The sequence below is a fragment of the Patagioenas fasciata genome, chromosome 27 (assembly GCF_037038585.1).
Source record: "Patagioenas fasciata isolate bPatFas1 chromosome 27, bPatFas1.hap1, whole genome shotgun sequence".
Lineage (NCBI taxonomy): Eukaryota > Metazoa > Chordata > Aves > Columbiformes > Columbidae > Patagioenas > Patagioenas fasciata.
The window spans coordinates 6,276,785-6,291,671 of NC_092546.1; the positions used below are offsets into that span (position 1 = coordinate 6,276,785).

Here is a 14,887-nt window from a genome sequence, read left to right on the forward strand (position 1 = left end):
CTGAGGAACGGAACGGGACGGGACGGAGCCCCGGGGTGAGTGAGGTTCTCTCGTCCAGAGGGGTTCTCCTGCCCCTCTGCTCTGCCCTGGGGAGACCACCCCTGGAATATTGTGTCCAGTTGTGGCCCCTCAGCTCCAGAAGGACAGGGAACTGCTGCAGAGAGTCCAGCGCAGCCACCAAGATGCTGAAGGGAGTGGAGCATCTCCCCTGTGAGGAAAGGCTGAGGGAGCTGGGGCTCTGGAGCTGGAGAAGAGGAAACTGAGGGGTGACCTCATTCCTGGGGATCAATATGGAAAGGGGGAGTGTCAGGAGGATGGAGCCAGGCTCTTCTGGGTGACAACCAGTGACAGGACAAGGGGCAATGGGTGCAAACTGGAACACAGGAGGTTCCACTGAAATTTGAGAAGAAATTTGTTCATGGTGAGGGTGTCAGAGCCTGGCCCAGGCTGCCCAGGGGGGTTGTGGAGTCTCCTTCTCTGCAGACATTCAAACCCGCCTGGACCCCTTCCTGTGGAACCTCAGCTGGGTGTTCCTGCTCCATGGGGGGATTGTACTGGATGAGCTTTCCAGGGCCCTTCAACCCCTGACATTCTGGAATTCTGTGATCTCCGGGCTGGTGGTGCCAAGGCCCTGGTGCCTCTGTGGTGGGAGCCGGGGGCTCTGGCGGGCAGGGGAGCGCCCCCCGGGCTGTGGTGGGGATGTGCACTGAGCTCCCGTGCCTGCTTGGGTCTGGTTGGGTAAAGCGTTGGTTTAGGGTTGTGTTTTTCCTTATTTTACTTTTTTGAGTTGTTTATTACTGTGGGATATGACAGCAGTAGCGTTGTGCCAAGGTATCGATAGACTCTAAGCAGCCGCAGCAAGGGAGTTATCAGTGATGTTGAATATTGTACTTCTGAGGCACTGAGGCAAAAGAATAAAAACAGAATCTCAGGAGCTTAATCCTGGGGGTTTATACGGGTTTGTCCTCTTCATCTTTGCTTTTTACACCACGGAACAGATTTGAGAGAACTTGCTGGTACGAATCAGCCTCCCAGAAGAATTTATTTGGTTTTCCTGTTGCTCTTTTGTGTTTTCATGTCTTTCTTTCTGGATTTTATGGTACACATTGCCACGATGTTCTGGAGCGGGTTGTGCTGAGGAGGGTGGTCTTGGGACAGTGAAATCTCTCGCGGATTATAGAACCAACTCTTCTTATTGCAACAAAAACATCTACAGCCGGTTCGGTTGTGGTAGCGGTTGTGTATACGCACCACACAGCCAGCTGGGCACCTGCAGAAACCAAGTCACAATAAAGGGTTTACTGCGGACTTCAAATATGCCACTTTCCTCAAATGGTCCCTTGTCACCAGGCAGTTTGAATTCAGTAAAACTCAGTAAAACTGGGTCACATGAAGAACAAGGAGGAGGGAAGGGGGGGAAAGCCACGCTGCTTGTTTCTCCTTAGAGCATTGTGGATGATTTGCATAACAGAACTTGCAGAGACCTTTCTTGCTTTTCACTTAAACTCGCTGCTGCTATTTGAATCCAGGAGATTTTTCTCTAGTTTTTTTTTTTTTTTTCTCTACAATTGTGCTGGGGAGGTTGAGGTTGGATCTGGGAACAATTTCTTCCCCAAAGGGCTGTGGGGCACTGAACAGGCTGCCCAGGGCAGTGCTGGAGTCACCGTCCCTGGAGGGTTGGACAGACGGACGTGAGGTTCTCAGGACACAGGGCAGTGCTGGGGTGGGATAACGGTTGGACTCAACGGTCTTGAGGGGCTTTTCGAACCAAAATAATTCCATGATTCTACCATGTGCTGGAACATTCTGACTCTGGTCTTGCAATTAGAGCTTCAGTCATGACACCAATACACGACATCTGGATTTCAGTAGTTCAGCCTCTGTTACGATAGTTGCCCAAACTGTTGCTGTATCCATGTTTCCCTTCTTACAACACAAAGGGTGCCACAAGCTTATTTAATACAGGCAGGAGTACAGACTTTCTCGTAGTTGCTAGCATTTCGCTAGCTCAATCAACTATTGACACTGCCTTACCGCTCTAGGACCTTATAATAATAGCACATCTCATGTTCCTGCTGACAGAACTCCAAGTCCCAGAGGCCCTCCGCCGAGTGCCCGCTGCTCTCCCTGGCCGCTCTCCAAACAGATCTGGCTTCTGTGACCTTCCAGAGGAAATATATCCAGAGGAAATATTCATATTGCCAGTTTTCCCGTGTCATAATAATAAGCTATTCTAGACCAAAACTTTAGAGAGGAGATTAAAGCCTGAAGCATATTTTCCTAAATCTCATTGCTGTCACTGTGACACCTGTCATGAATCACAAAGAGGAGAGGCTGTTCTTGATGCCACAGACAGCAGAGACATTTGGAGGTTGTTAATGCACTGTGTTTCCCTGACCGGAACCCCCCGATTCTGTCTGAACCCCACAGGCTGCACTAAGAGCCAGATTAGGTTCCTCAGCCATATCTAGGTCAGTGTGTGCTTTTGTTGTCCTGGCGACTGAATGACCCACTTTATCCTCATTTGTTGGAGCAGTGGTGAGTGACACTGGTGCGTGACTGAGCACAAAGGCAAAGCTGGCAAGTTTTGCAAGAGTTAATTTACTAAAAGGCATTTCAACTGTGCACAATAAATATTTACTACTTTCTGGCTACGTTTGGACGGGGGTACCATCCCCAAAAGAGCAGCACATGACTGTTCCACCTCATGCTCAGAGAACACGCTTTGCCGTGTCTTTTCTGTGCCGTTCTCATTCCCAATATTCACAGCATGTTGCTACTTCAGTTTGTTTCGATACGTGTTTTTGTATTTGTTCTGTAGAGCTTTTCCCAGAAGAGATGCTGCTCTTTTCATATCCTGTGGAAACAGAGGTGGTGCTGTACCAGCCAAGCAGATTCACTCACTCAGAACCACTTTCTGCTTCCCCACTTTCTCACAGGAGACCGTCGTCTATTATTTTTGTGGCCTTTTGCCTTTTTCAGGAGACTGAACCGAGCATGTCAGAGCAGACCAGTGCCAGCCAGAGCAGACCTGTATCAGCCAGAGCAGACCAGTGCCAGCCAGAGCAGACCTGTATCAGCCAGAGCAGCTCCTGTGGTTTCTCTGTTTCTCTCATGAAATGAGATTTAAGAGGCTGATGTGTAGCCATGTCTGTACTCCCTCTGTATCCCTCTGGCATACAGAGGAATAATTAAAGAAAAAATTAGTAATCTGGGTCTGTGGGCTCCTTTTGCAGACAATACTTGATTAATCTCTGCAATCATCTAGCCAAATAAGAAGAGATTAACCGACATCCTAATCTATCATAAATCAAAAAGGCAGGGAGATGACCTGTCTTACCTTAAGAGACAAACATTACAGAGAGCCTGCGTTAGGGTTTAGCCTACATTAGTCTAAATCTAATACTAAACCAACATTAGAACTAATGGATTTTTAGACTGTACTTCAAGTCACTGCAACCTGTGATGTGCTTTATGCATCTCACACTGCATATACCCGTCATTATTACTGATTGCACCAATCCATGTCACTAACGAATCAAAGAACCTTAGCTCAAGCAGTGGGTTGCAGTGGGACCAGAAGCCCTCAACCAGCAGATTTTTGTTTGGAAAGTCGAGATCTGCCAGCTCAATGGAGACGCAGGAGGGGTCGGGAGAATTGGAAAAGCAGCAGCTTGCCTTCCACAGGAATGCAGCACGTGTTATGGTTTCTGGTGAGCTTTCTGTAATTTGCAGATCAAAACCAAACAAAATCAGCCAAGCAAATCTTTTTCAGGGACATTCCGGATTTCCTCAGGCTATAAAAATGTTCAAGCCTCTTAAATATATCAGACCTGTTTTCCTGCATTCCGTGTCTACAGCCTACCTGTACCCTGAAGCTAAGATGAAATCGCTATCTCATGCTGATTATTCCTAAAAGGTTCCATTCGCAAGCTTTCTAAAATAATTCCTCCCCAAATTCTCTTTTGGAACATGAAGGACGCAAATAAGGGTCAAGACAGAAAACATTACATGTGGTACTTTTTCTAGGGGTAGCTTGTGAAAGATGCAAATGCACAAGTGTAAAAGAGAGACCAGAGTTATTCGTGAGTGTTGATCTTAGCGCCGCCGCCATCTCCTTTTTGTCAGAAATGTCACCACAGGTGGAGCGAGTAGCAGCTGCGAGTCGCGGTGGCAGCAATGGCAGCGAGGTCGTAGGAACAGCCGTGCTACACCAGCCTGACCTGCCCTGTCATCCTCGGTCTCGTGTCTTATGGGAACCAGTTGGTTCCTTTGAAGAACAGCACAAGAACTGTAAAGCACAGTTATAGCTAAGGGCCCAAATAAAGATGTGCTGCTGCATAAAGCTGTAATTTTTAATGCTTCTATGTGTCCTATGTGCTATCTGGGCTGACACCATCAGCACTGATCTAGTGCTTCAGATTTTAAAGCGCCCTCCAGCCATGAAATAGGCTGCAGAAAGAGGCACCAGGCGTTTGGCAGCTCCATCACCTGGCAAGTGTTGAAAGGAACAACTTCTCTTGCTCAGGAGGTGGCCGTAACATCCCTCTTTATCTTCTGGGTCCTTCCACTTGGCTGGATTCTATAGTTTGGTTACTCTTCAGACAAAATGTGGAAGAACGCACATACTGTCATTAATAATAAAAGGAAAAGGGGAAACAAGAACCCTGGTTGCTCTGGCTTGGTGCTCAGGTTTATTGGCTTTGCCCTTTCTCACATAAGCTCTTCAGTATAGAAATTCTTTCATTTGGCTTCCCATTTTTCTTCAGTTCACTTACTGCAAAGAATTATTAATGTTTTCTGTAAAATTATCCCACGGGTTTGTTCTTTCTCCTCAAACACAGTAGAGCTGTAGGGCTTTCCCTGTCTGTGAAGCTGATCTGCAGTGATGAAAAAGCTGCAGGCCCTGGGTTTGGCTCGCTCGGTGTGACAGAAAAGGGAAACCTGTCAGTCACCAAGAACGCTGAGGCCAGCAACTCAAACACTTTGCTTTTTCCATCAGGCAACCAGGGCCTCTTGGAGGATTAAACCTAGTGCTAAATTTAGCTGCGTCTCACTAGAGTTGGTATCAGGAGTTATCAGATCAGAACATCTTTGGAGGGAATGACGTCTGTCCCAGGGAAGTCTAAGCCCTGGTTTGCTCCTCTCCTGCCCTGTGCCGAGCGGGATGTTCTGCAGAGCCAGCAGAGCCTGGGACGCTCGAGACATCGGAGGATTTCTCAAAGCACTTGAAATATCTCCTTCGTCAGTCAGCCTGCTCGTTTGTTGTTCCATCCAGGTCCTGAGCAAAGTGGATCGCTAACACTGAAATGGATGGCGTGGGAGAGGAGAATGGTTAAACCACTCCATCCCCCTGGGCAATGCCCAGCTACCGTTTCCATTCGGGATGGAGCAGAGTATCAAGACATAAGTGTATGTCCAGGTAAGTCAGGGCTTTGTAGAAGCAGCTCTGTAGAACCCTGTGTCCCTGCAGCAACAGTTCAAAGATCCATCTTTGCTTCTTGGGATGAAGGACGTGTGTCTGGAATTGGACCAAAGACTCCCAGCGCTGAGCCATGGAAATTTGAGACAGGTTCCATATCTCTCGCTACGAAAGGCTTCCCTAAATTAAACTTTATGGCTGTTGTCTTCTCAGTACTAATCCATTCCAGATAAGGTACTTGGAAGGCGAACAGAGCTTTAATTTTAACACATCTTGGAATATTTGTACCTTTTACCACGTTATTTCCATTTAGAACATGCTCAGACATACTTGGAGGACATAACAAAGTTTGAGCTCTCTCTTCAGTTAGAATCCTTTTGTCATCAGGTCAAGGAGACTTTGAACAGATTAAGGAGTGTTTGGTTTCTGAGACCGGTGAGAGTAAAAGAGACACACGGATTGTGTCACTTCACAAGTTTTATTTGTTGACAGCTTTTATAAAACAAAACTCCCCTTGAATCAGACATCCCATAAACCATTTTTACTTGTGCATGCAAGTGATACATCAGGTTTCAGTAGACCAGTAGCTGCAAAACCAGACAGTTGAACTGTCAGGCAGAGTTCCTGTTGTCTACTGAAGGGAAGGGAAACTCACAGAATTAAGGCACTGTCAAAACCCCAAACCACAAATCATCTCACCTTTGTACCGACTTTCACCTGGTTCTGTACAGGATTTTTTAAATTTATTTTGAATTAACCGTCGAGTTCCATTTTGGACAGGGACACACACACAGAAATAGAAACACGTTTCTGAACTCTTCCTATTTATATTCCCGGCTGCAAGATGACAGCAGCAAACCTCGGTGCTGGGGATGCCAATACGCTGCTTAACTGGAAGCCCAGTGCTCCCTCCCCATTTTCACCATGGTGACGCCAGCCCTTGGATGATGGCACTTTGAATAACAAAATCAGCTATAGGAGCAGCTTCGAACGAGCCTAAAAGCCGGTACTCACTAAGCACAACATGACCGAGCTGCCAGACTCCTCCCTGAGCCACGCGAGGCATTTCAGACGCTTCACTTGCTGGGCACAACCTGCTTTCGCAGACCACGAGTTTGGCCAAAAGGGACCTACGGAGGATGATCGGCACCTTCAGCTGCTGTGCTTTTATCAGTCCTTTAATATCGTTTTAATCGGCTGGTGTGAAATCCACTTCTTTAGCCTCGTATCTTAATTTGAGAGTGTAGGAAACGTTCCTTCCTGCATGGCGTGTCCTGTAGCACACCGAAATCACAGCTTCACGTGCCAACCAGCGCCTGGCCGTGGCTGGAGGACCATGCTTAGAACTATCCAATTCTCTACATAAAGATGCGAAGTTCAAAAAAAAGGCCAATTTCACGTCCATTAATTAGGTGCCTTAGCAATTATAAATAAATAGTAATAAATACTTATTTACACTCACACACCCTTCTCTATCCCACAAGATTACAAACAAACCAGAACCATGCTCTTCCCTAGTTAACTATGATCGGGCTGGAGGTGGGACACGCGACTGGTAACAACGTGCAGCGACGCCACACAACAGTTCAGAATAATAACAGCCCCAGCACGGAGCGCGGGGAGCATTTCACAGCTTCAATGCTCTTGCAAATACAGACTTGGGTAAGAAAGCGACAATGTTCTATCCATTAACAATCAGAGGGAATTTAGGTGAGAGGGTTTGGCTAGGACACCAGAATCAATGTCCTTATTGCACATAAAATGTCACATTAACTGCAGATACGGCAGATGTGGGAGCTAGGAAAGATTAGATCAGGCTCACATGAGACCATTTAATTTCCTTGAGTATGAAATACAATTTCCACATGGATCGTGTCTAAACAGTTTGTTATTTGGGTAGACGTCAAAAAGGTCAATGAAAACTCAAAGGAACTCGGGAACTGCAGGAGCACAAACCGTTACCCACATTCATAAATAAACACACTGCAAGATTTTGCATCCATTGAAAATGCTGCATCATAATTGCTGACAGCTTGGGAACTGGCACCCAGTTATCACCCTGGCACACATTTACAGATCCCTGAAAATATGATCAGAACAGAGACAGAGAGCAAGCGGCAAGCAGCAGCACAGAGAGCACAATGGGATTCAGGGACCCGCCTGGCAGTGTCCTGGATTCCACCTCTCCTCTGGAGTCTGAGAGAAGGACCGGAGGATAAAGGAGGTCACGGCTGGCTTTGAGACTCGGCTCTGGAAGAATATTCTTGGCCTATTTACTCTGTAGTTACTTTTTTATTCAGCTTTTTTTGCTTTCCGTTTCCTCGTGCCTTCATTTAGCTCCTCTTTTGACTTTGCCGGAGGAGGCGGAGGATGGGAAACCTCATGGGAGGCCCCGTGCTCATTGTGGTGGTGACTCGTGTGTCCACTGGAAACAGAGCCGAAGAACACCGGGCAGACGAAGCTCTCCACGGGAGCAAACGGTGAGGCGTGAGAGTGGGTTGCCGTCATGAAAACCTGCCATGCAACAGCAAATACTGCAAGTTAAAGATCGCGTACGCCAGCCGTGAAACACTGACTGGTCAGGAACATTCCACTTACCCCAAGGACAAGTCCCTATTGCTACAAGACTCAGGGCTGTATCACAAGGATCTTTGGCCACACCGCCTATGCGATGGAGAACCTAGGCTGTAATTTCCTGAGCAGACCTTCAGTTGTGGCTTGGGAAGGTGAACACCCCCACTTTAATCCTGCACCCCCTCTCTGGTTCTGTAGATTTGTTAGCAGCGAGCCTGCTGTAAACTCACCTTGCAAATGATCATGAACATGGTGAAAAAGAAGATGAGGTTGGCTTCAGAGACAGGGAGCCAGTGAGTTTGTTGCAGAGTGAAGAGGACTGTGCCATACAGACTAGCCTTTGTGGGGCTGGAAGAGAAATAAAGAGCTTTTCTAGGAGGTCTGCATCATTTGAATGGTCCTTTAAATTCCGTTTTTAGTCAGACAAGGGAATTTACAGTCTACCTACTTACAAGGACATATGAAGAATTTCATTTGTTTCTGGCTTCCAAACCCCACGCAGCAGTTGCTCCAAGTTAGACATCAAGGCAACACCAGAACCTGTGAAACAGGGCAAGCGAACAGTTCCCCTCCGTTCTGTTTGAGGGAACAAAAGGTTCATGACGTTCTTCCCAAATTTAAAAGAAATTTGCCTAAAACAACAGAGCAGGGCAAACGCTTTGTAGACTCTCTATAAAGCATTTCCTGGTGCAGGGGAAGAGCATTTGCCTCTGGTCCATTTACTGATGCTCAAATGCCCAAACAAAAGCTAAAGCAAAACTGTCTGGGCTGGTTCAACACTGAGAGAAACTCCCTAAAAAGATACAGGCGAGGCCAGAGAGAGGACACAGGAGAACGGATAAAGAATCCCTGAATTCCACCCCCGTATCTGATAGTGCCTCCAGTTCTTCGTGCCTCTATTAAAGCTGGATGCTGACTCAACTGACAACCATTCTGCAAGTCTGACTGAATACCTGTGTTGTAGGGGCCCTGATTGATTGCAGCCAGCTGACCACAGCACTAACCAGCCCGCTGCTGGGATGTGGTCACCTTGAACTTCACCCCCGTCCCTCCCACAGGGCTGGGTCCTCCCTGCCGCATTGCGAACATCTCGCGTTTCACCTTTGACCCATCCGGTAGCCATCATAATGAACCACCCGTGGTGGTACCGATGGTGAGCGTGGTGCACCCCAGCTGCAATCTTGCGAACTCTGACCACCTCCTTCATGGCCACGAAGATGAGCTTCACGGGCAGAAAGCTCACGCACTTGTAGAAGAGGTTCATGGGGCAGAAGAATATCAAATACCTGAAACACAAACCACACAGCTTAACTGATCTGCGACGTATCGAGAGGATTAGGAGTACTGTGGCGTTGGCCTGAGTTACGTCGGGGAGAAGGAAACGCTCGTTCTGTCATGCAAAAGCACATACAACCCAAACACACCGAGGAACTTAAACCTGGAGTAACTGCACGTTTGTGCACATTTCACTAACACGAGGAAGAAAATGCCCCCAAATCTTCAGTGTGTGCCGCTCCTACTATACGTGGGATCGGTGCGGTGAACGCTGCTTTTGCGGTTTGGCCGCGGTTCAGCTGCAGCCGCTATGAATAGAAACACCGGGCGACTGGACCGGGCCCAGCCCGTATCATCAAACACAGGACAACTGGTCAGAGAAACTGGAAACTACATCTAGGAATACGAAAGCCTCCAAAACGACTTCACCCCACCTTTTCCTTCCCCAGGTAGTCCAAGCAAGATAATAGATGCGTGTCACACAGACAGAATACTTCACACCAGATGAAATATTTCACACAAGCGGCATCTCGTGCTTCATGAATCAGGTGAAACGCGAAAGACTCACCAGACCGCCGTGGCCAGGACGACACTGGAGTTATTACTGAAGTAGTCAATAGGTGATTCTCCAAGCAGCAGATCAGCGAGGATGTAACTCCCGAAGCAGTGGAGCATAGCGCAAAGCCAGGAGGCAAAGGGGCTCTTACGAGACATCTCCACGGCTCCTGTGAAGCGAATTCTAAATGAGGAGGTGGATTCAGCAAATGAGCAGAAACTCCACGACCCTCTAAGAGGCTTGTGGTGCATGTTCTCCAGCAAAATAAGTCAAAGAAATTGCTTGTAAAACAAAAAAATGTGTACCCTGTGAAGCCTGAATGAGAACAGATATTGATTGTGCAATGGTGCGTGTGATCTCAGCCTGCAGGCCCCCGTAAGCTTTACAAGTTTGTGACTTGGTTGAGAGTTTCCCTCTTGTATTTGCTGCTATTTCCTGCAATCGGAAGCAACAATTTTTCCCTTGAAATCAATATCTTTTTTACAGTCTAAAAATAAAATGCATACTAGTACCATTCTGTCCATTGCTTCAACCTAGGTGCCCTCTAGAACTCACGAACAAGCTGTTCAGCTCTTTCATTCATAAGATAACCTGCAAAAATAGAACGGGAATTCATAACCTTTATTAGAAAGAAGAGGATTCGAGGGTTCTTCCCTGCTCCTGTACTAGTTTGGAAATGCCCTCTGAAGATAAAACTAGATATTAAACCAGTGTAACTATTTGGTAATATGTTATGGTCTCTTCCCACAGCCTTTTTGCAATTCCTGGAGCCATTTTCATCCACCTCTGTACTTCTTCAAGGAAGTCTCTCGGGAACATCGATTCTGTAAGATTGTTTCATCAGCTTAAACTGCTCCAGAGTCCCTTGTGCAGCGTTTCAGGTACTGAACTGTGTTCAGTAAGCACTAACAGGCGGTCAAAAGAGGGAGCGCTAAAACGTTATGTCAACCCTGCTAAGAGCGGCCTTACCTTAAATAGCAATAAGTGAATCAGCATTTGCTGAAACTCGGACTGCTCAGACTCTCCGTGCTCAGAGACATTTGAACCAGCTGAACGCCCCGTGGAGGCGAGACAGCTGCAGCACGCCACACGCACCCGCTCCTGCAGGGACCCGAGGTTTAGCCTGAGGTTTAAATTTAGTACCACTTGTTTTTCTTTGGCTCCGTAGCCATGCGGTCTCCAAGGAGGACATGGACAGGACTGTGCTGACCCCGATCTCCAGCACCGGAGCTGCAGGATGCGGCAGCAGAGGAATCCAGTGGAAACACACCAGCCCTCTCCAGTCCAAGTGGATTACGGGGTTCACGTGTTTTCCAAAGCTGTTTTCATGAGGGTGGCCCGTTAACTGTTCAGGACTTCACGCTGGGAGCAGCTGTAAGCGATCGGGCCTTGGAAGCCCAGCACGCCTGTTTAGATGGAGTTTCAGCACAGCAGAGCGTAGATCGTACAGCGCAGAGATCTCACAGCGGGAGCATTTAACAACCACGCCAGCGTGGGGCTTGGTTTTCTGTTGGTTAACATTTTTTCTCCTCAGCCATCGGGCACTCACACTGAAACCATTCAGAGCGGAGCATGGAAAGTGCACACGCTACCAAAAATAACTATAGAAGATGGCATTTGGAAAAGCCCGAGGCACGGCCAGGCTGCAGCGGTGCAGAGAGCGAAGGCCAAGCTGCAATCTATCGATCTTTACATGATAAACCCAAGAGAGCAAACACAGCAACATCTGTTTGGGCGCCTAAGGACAGGTGGCAGCGTGGTCTGGAAGGTGGGAATAAACAGGTTTACTGGCGGTCTTTTCGTGTATGAATGGGGGGAGCGTTACCACACAAACAGAAAAACCGGACAGCTGGACAGGAATGTAACGCCGAGTCCTGGGACAGCGGCAGAGAGACGGCCGCACTTCAGTACTGCAGCGTGGTTGGAACCCAATCTTAAATAGAACGCAACATCAATTTTCAAGATCAGAGTGACTAGTTCTTGGGGCTTTTTCTGCTTTATACTTGGACATGTATGTCAGAACCTCCCACAAAGCAGCGCAGCGGAGCTTTGAACGTGAACCCGGCCCCGCTGAGGGACGGGGCGGCCAGGACACGGAAACACCGGGTTTGTGCCTCCGAGCGCACGGCAGCAGCGCTCCCGCGGGTCCCCGCGCACCGGCCCCGCGTCACTCCCGGGCCCGCCCCCGGCCCTGACTGACGGCGCCGCGGCCAAGGGCGCGGGGCCGCACTCACCCGGCTCGTACTTGAGGTAGAGGACGGACACGATGAAATAGGCCGTGTCGAACAGCGGGAAGACGGGCAGGGCGGCGAACGCGGCCGCCAGCTCCCCGAGCTGCAGCGTCTCCGCCACCTCCATGTTGGCGCGGCAGGGGCAGCGCCGCCCGCGCTCCGGCCGCACGGGCTGTGGCAGCGGCGGCAGGCGGGGCGGCGCAGCCCGGCCCGGGGGCGGTCCCGCTCCCGTCTCCCGTGCGACGCTGTCCGGGCCGGAGCCGCCCCCGGGAGCGCAGCGCCCGCCCCTTCCGCTTCCGCCGCCGTTTCCGCCGCCATGATCGGGGACCTGCTGCTCTGCGGGTACCGGGGCCGGGGCCGGGGCCGCCCGGGTGGCGGCGCCTCGGTGCCTCACGGTGTCTGTTTCTCTCTTTCCCCAGGACGCTGCTGCTCAACGCGGGCGCCGTCCTGAACTTCAGGCTGTGAGTGACGGGGGGGAGGAGGCGCCGGTTTGGGGGGGAACGTTCACCCTCCGAGATACCGACCCGGCCTCTCGTTGTCCCGCAGGAGGAGGAGAGACACGGAGGGGTTCGGCGAGGAGTCCCGGGAGCCCAGCACCGGTAACGGGGGATCGCGGCCTCACCGCCGCCCGCTCTGCTAAATACCTCCAGAAACGGGCGTTTTCTGAAGAAAAACCTCAATCCGAGCATTTTTTCAAGGCACCAGAGTCCGAGTTTAACCCTACTTGGTGTGGTTCTGAGCGACTCTTTGCCCGGAGCTCGTAAATCACAACGTAAACTCTGGCTCCGCGGTGTTTGCGCCCGGGCGCCACCGACCCCGGTGCTGCCGCGGGCGGTTTGGGAACGCGGAACGCGGTTCTGTGCGGTCGGGGCGGGGGTGCTGGGCACAGAGGCCGCGCCGCTCGCAGCCCGGTCGCCCCTTCAGCGCCCACACACGCGTTCTCTGTGAAGCACAGCACGGGCTGTCCTCCCTCGTTTAGTAGTGTGACCCCTTTTTATCATTTATAGTTTATTTAGCCGTGTGCCGTCCCAGCGATGCCCCGAACCTGCTGTGCTTCGCTGACCCAAAACTCCAACTTCCAGCTTTTTATTGTCCGACCTTTCCTGTGTATTTTTTCCTGAGTTGCTTCTGTTTCTCAGCATAGTTTAAAAGGTGACGTGTCAGCATATTGGGTGTTTTTCACCTCAAGGACTCTTTTGATTTGTAGGTGACAATATCAGAGAGTTCCTGCTGAGTCTCAGGTATTTTCGGATCTTCATTGCCTTGTGGAACGTCTTCATGATGTTCTGCATGATCGTGTAAGTAGCGCCGTGCAGCGCCTTGTCGTTTGTTCATGGGAAGCCATACACATTGGGCTGTTCTTGCACATATATTTCTTTTCATCTCTCTTTCTCTCCCACTCTATGAATTCATAATTTCATTTCACTGGTTATTTTAATCTTCAAAGAGACCTTGGTTGGCCTCAGAGTTCTTGGGTGACGTGCGCACCTGTAGTGCCTCAAAACCTTATTTGCCGGCGTGTAAGTCACGTAGCTTTAGATACAGCGCTCCTGTGGGTTGCTCCGGTAAAACATCATTTGGGGCAGCGTTTCGGTGTCATCTGGGGGATGTTTTTCATTTTGGGGGGTAAAAAAAAAACCCACAGAATGGAATCAGCCTTGAGAACAGCCTGGCGGGGCCGGGCTCTCACTGCTGGAGCTCTGCGGTCTGATATACGGGGGCAAAACCGCTGGCCAGGTGTGCTGTGAGCCGCAAGGGCATTGACACCGCTGGGGACAGCTGTGCCCCTTCTCATCTGCTTTTCTTTTTGTTGCACCCACTAGGTTGTTTGGGTCCTGAGAGTCGTCCGCAAATACATCTGTGAACTTTTGGCTGGAAACCTCCATTTTCTATAAGGTCAAAGATTCTAACGCGTTCAGAATGCAGCCCTGGGATGGCGGCACCAGCTCCTCCGCGCCCAGGGTCGGGACACATTCGTCCTCAGGCAGTCATGCAACGACTCGGCGCACGTTGGTTCTCACTGCCCCGTGCCAAAAATCTCCAAAGTTAAACGATTTGATCTTTACTGAAATAAAGAGAAGTTTCGGTGGCTTTGCTGGGCTGGGGGCAGCGCCGGGGCGCAGGGGGAACCGCAGCGTGATGCGGAGCGCGGTCCAACCGCTGCGGTCGGCCCCTCCGGCCCGCGCTGCGTCGCTGCTGTCACCGCTGCCAGGGCACCTGCAAATCGCACTTTCGTTCTCATTTTTATGAAGTTGAGCCAAGTTCTGGTGCAAATTCTCACCGCGCTGTTGTGGTGGAGAAGTAGAAAAGGATGCTTAAGAAAAATTGGATTCTCATCTTCTCACCGTTTTTCCAACAAAATGTTTTTTTAATTAATTTTTTTTTTTAATCAGTATTTCGAATAGAAACAATAATTCTATAAGCCAATCCTAAGGACTGGTTTTGGAATAATCCTGGATTTGGTTGAATAAAGTTGTTCTATTTAAGGGTAAAATGTATATTTGATGTTGTGTTTGTTGTGTTACAAGAGAAATGATTCAGGGTGGATGTGTTCTGGGACATTTTAGCGAGTCTTGGTCTGGTTCTGTGTTGTTTATTTCGAGTTGGCCCCTTTGAGCGGGAGCGGTTCCTGCAGCACCAGGGGACAGTTCCGGGTGAACGCTGCGGGGGTTCGACGGCCGGGCCGCTCGCTCGCCGGGGGCTGCAGGATGCGCTTCGCTGGAGGTTTTATTGTACAGCTGCTTTTGTACCGAGTGCATAAATACAAAATACAATTTATAACACAAAAACGGGCTTGTATTATAAGCTTCTGAAAACCTGAACTTGCTT

General features: G+C 49.5%; 2 protein-coding genes across 6 annotated transcripts; one reads left to right on the forward strand and one right to left on the reverse strand.

Annotated features, from left to right (window-relative positions):
• Positions 1–9: 9 nt before the first annotated feature.
• Positions 10–14,847, forward strand: SMIM7 (small integral membrane protein 7). Of its 2 annotated transcripts, XM_071799531.1 has the most exons (6): positions 10–35; positions 5,279–5,422; positions 12,478–12,519; positions 12,605–12,657; positions 13,266–13,356; positions 13,882–14,847. In XM_071799531.1, exons 2-6 carry the CDS (start codon positions 5,361–5,363, stop codon positions 13,895–13,897), a joined length of 264 nt encoding a protein of 87 aa, XP_071655632.1. In that variant the 5' UTR covers positions 10–35; positions 5,279–5,360; the 3' UTR covers positions 13,898–14,847. The 2 variants fall into 2 exon arrangements, with proteins under 2 accessions (XP_071655632.1, XP_065714238.1); XM_065858166.2 differs by lacking the exons at positions 10–35; positions 5,279–5,422 and adding an exon at positions 12,351–12,400.
• On the reverse strand, positions 5,882–12,376 carry TMEM38A (transmembrane protein 38A). 4 transcript variants are annotated; one of them, XM_071799530.1, is made up of 8 exons: positions 12,062–12,131; positions 10,340–10,418; positions 10,133–10,262; positions 9,840–9,996; positions 9,098–9,282; positions 8,449–8,536; positions 8,227–8,344; positions 5,882–7,936 (listed from the first exon to the last, which is right to left on the reverse strand). In XM_071799530.1, the coding sequence occupies exons 2-8, from the start codon at positions 10,349–10,351 to the stop codon at positions 7,715–7,717; spliced, it is 912 nt and encodes a 303-aa protein (XP_071655631.1). In that variant the 5' UTR covers positions 10,352–10,418; positions 12,062–12,131; the 3' UTR covers positions 5,882–7,714. The 4 variants fall into 4 exon arrangements, with proteins under 4 accessions (XP_071655631.1, XP_065714236.1, XP_065714234.1 ...); XM_065858164.2 differs by lacking the exon at positions 10,133–10,262 and having other exon boundaries at positions 12,062–12,123; XM_065858162.2 differs by lacking the exons at positions 10,133–10,262; positions 10,340–10,418 and having other exon boundaries at positions 12,073–12,376.
• Positions 14,848–14,887: the final 40 nt, after the last annotated feature.

Bases quoted from the DNA above. Each gene is read 5' to 3' on its own strand.
- SMIM7 (XM_071799531.1), top strand. From the start codon at position 5,361: ATGCCCAGCTACCGTTTCCATTCGGGATGGAGCAGAGTATCAAGACAT. The intron at 5,423-12,477 runs GTAAGTCAGGGC...CTCTTTCCCCAG, and splicing joins AGACATAAGTGTATGTCCAG to GACGCTGCTGCTCAACGCGG. The intron at 12,658-13,265 runs GTAACGGGGGAT...TTTGATTTGTAG, and splicing joins GTCCCGGGAGCCCAGCACCG to GTGACAATATCAGAGAGTTC.
- TMEM38A (XM_065858162.2), bottom strand. From the start codon at position 12,376: ATGGCGGCGGAAACGGCGGCGGAAGCGGAAGGGGCGGGCGCTGCGCTC. The intron at 9,283-9,839 runs GTGAGTCTTTCG...TTTGTGTTTCAG, and splicing joins GTCCTGGCCACGGCGGTCTG to GTATTTGATATTCTTCTGCC. The intron at 7,937-8,226 runs GTGAGTTTACAG...GTTGCATGGCAG, and splicing joins TGTTCATGATCATTTGCAAG to GTTTTCATGACGGCAACCCA.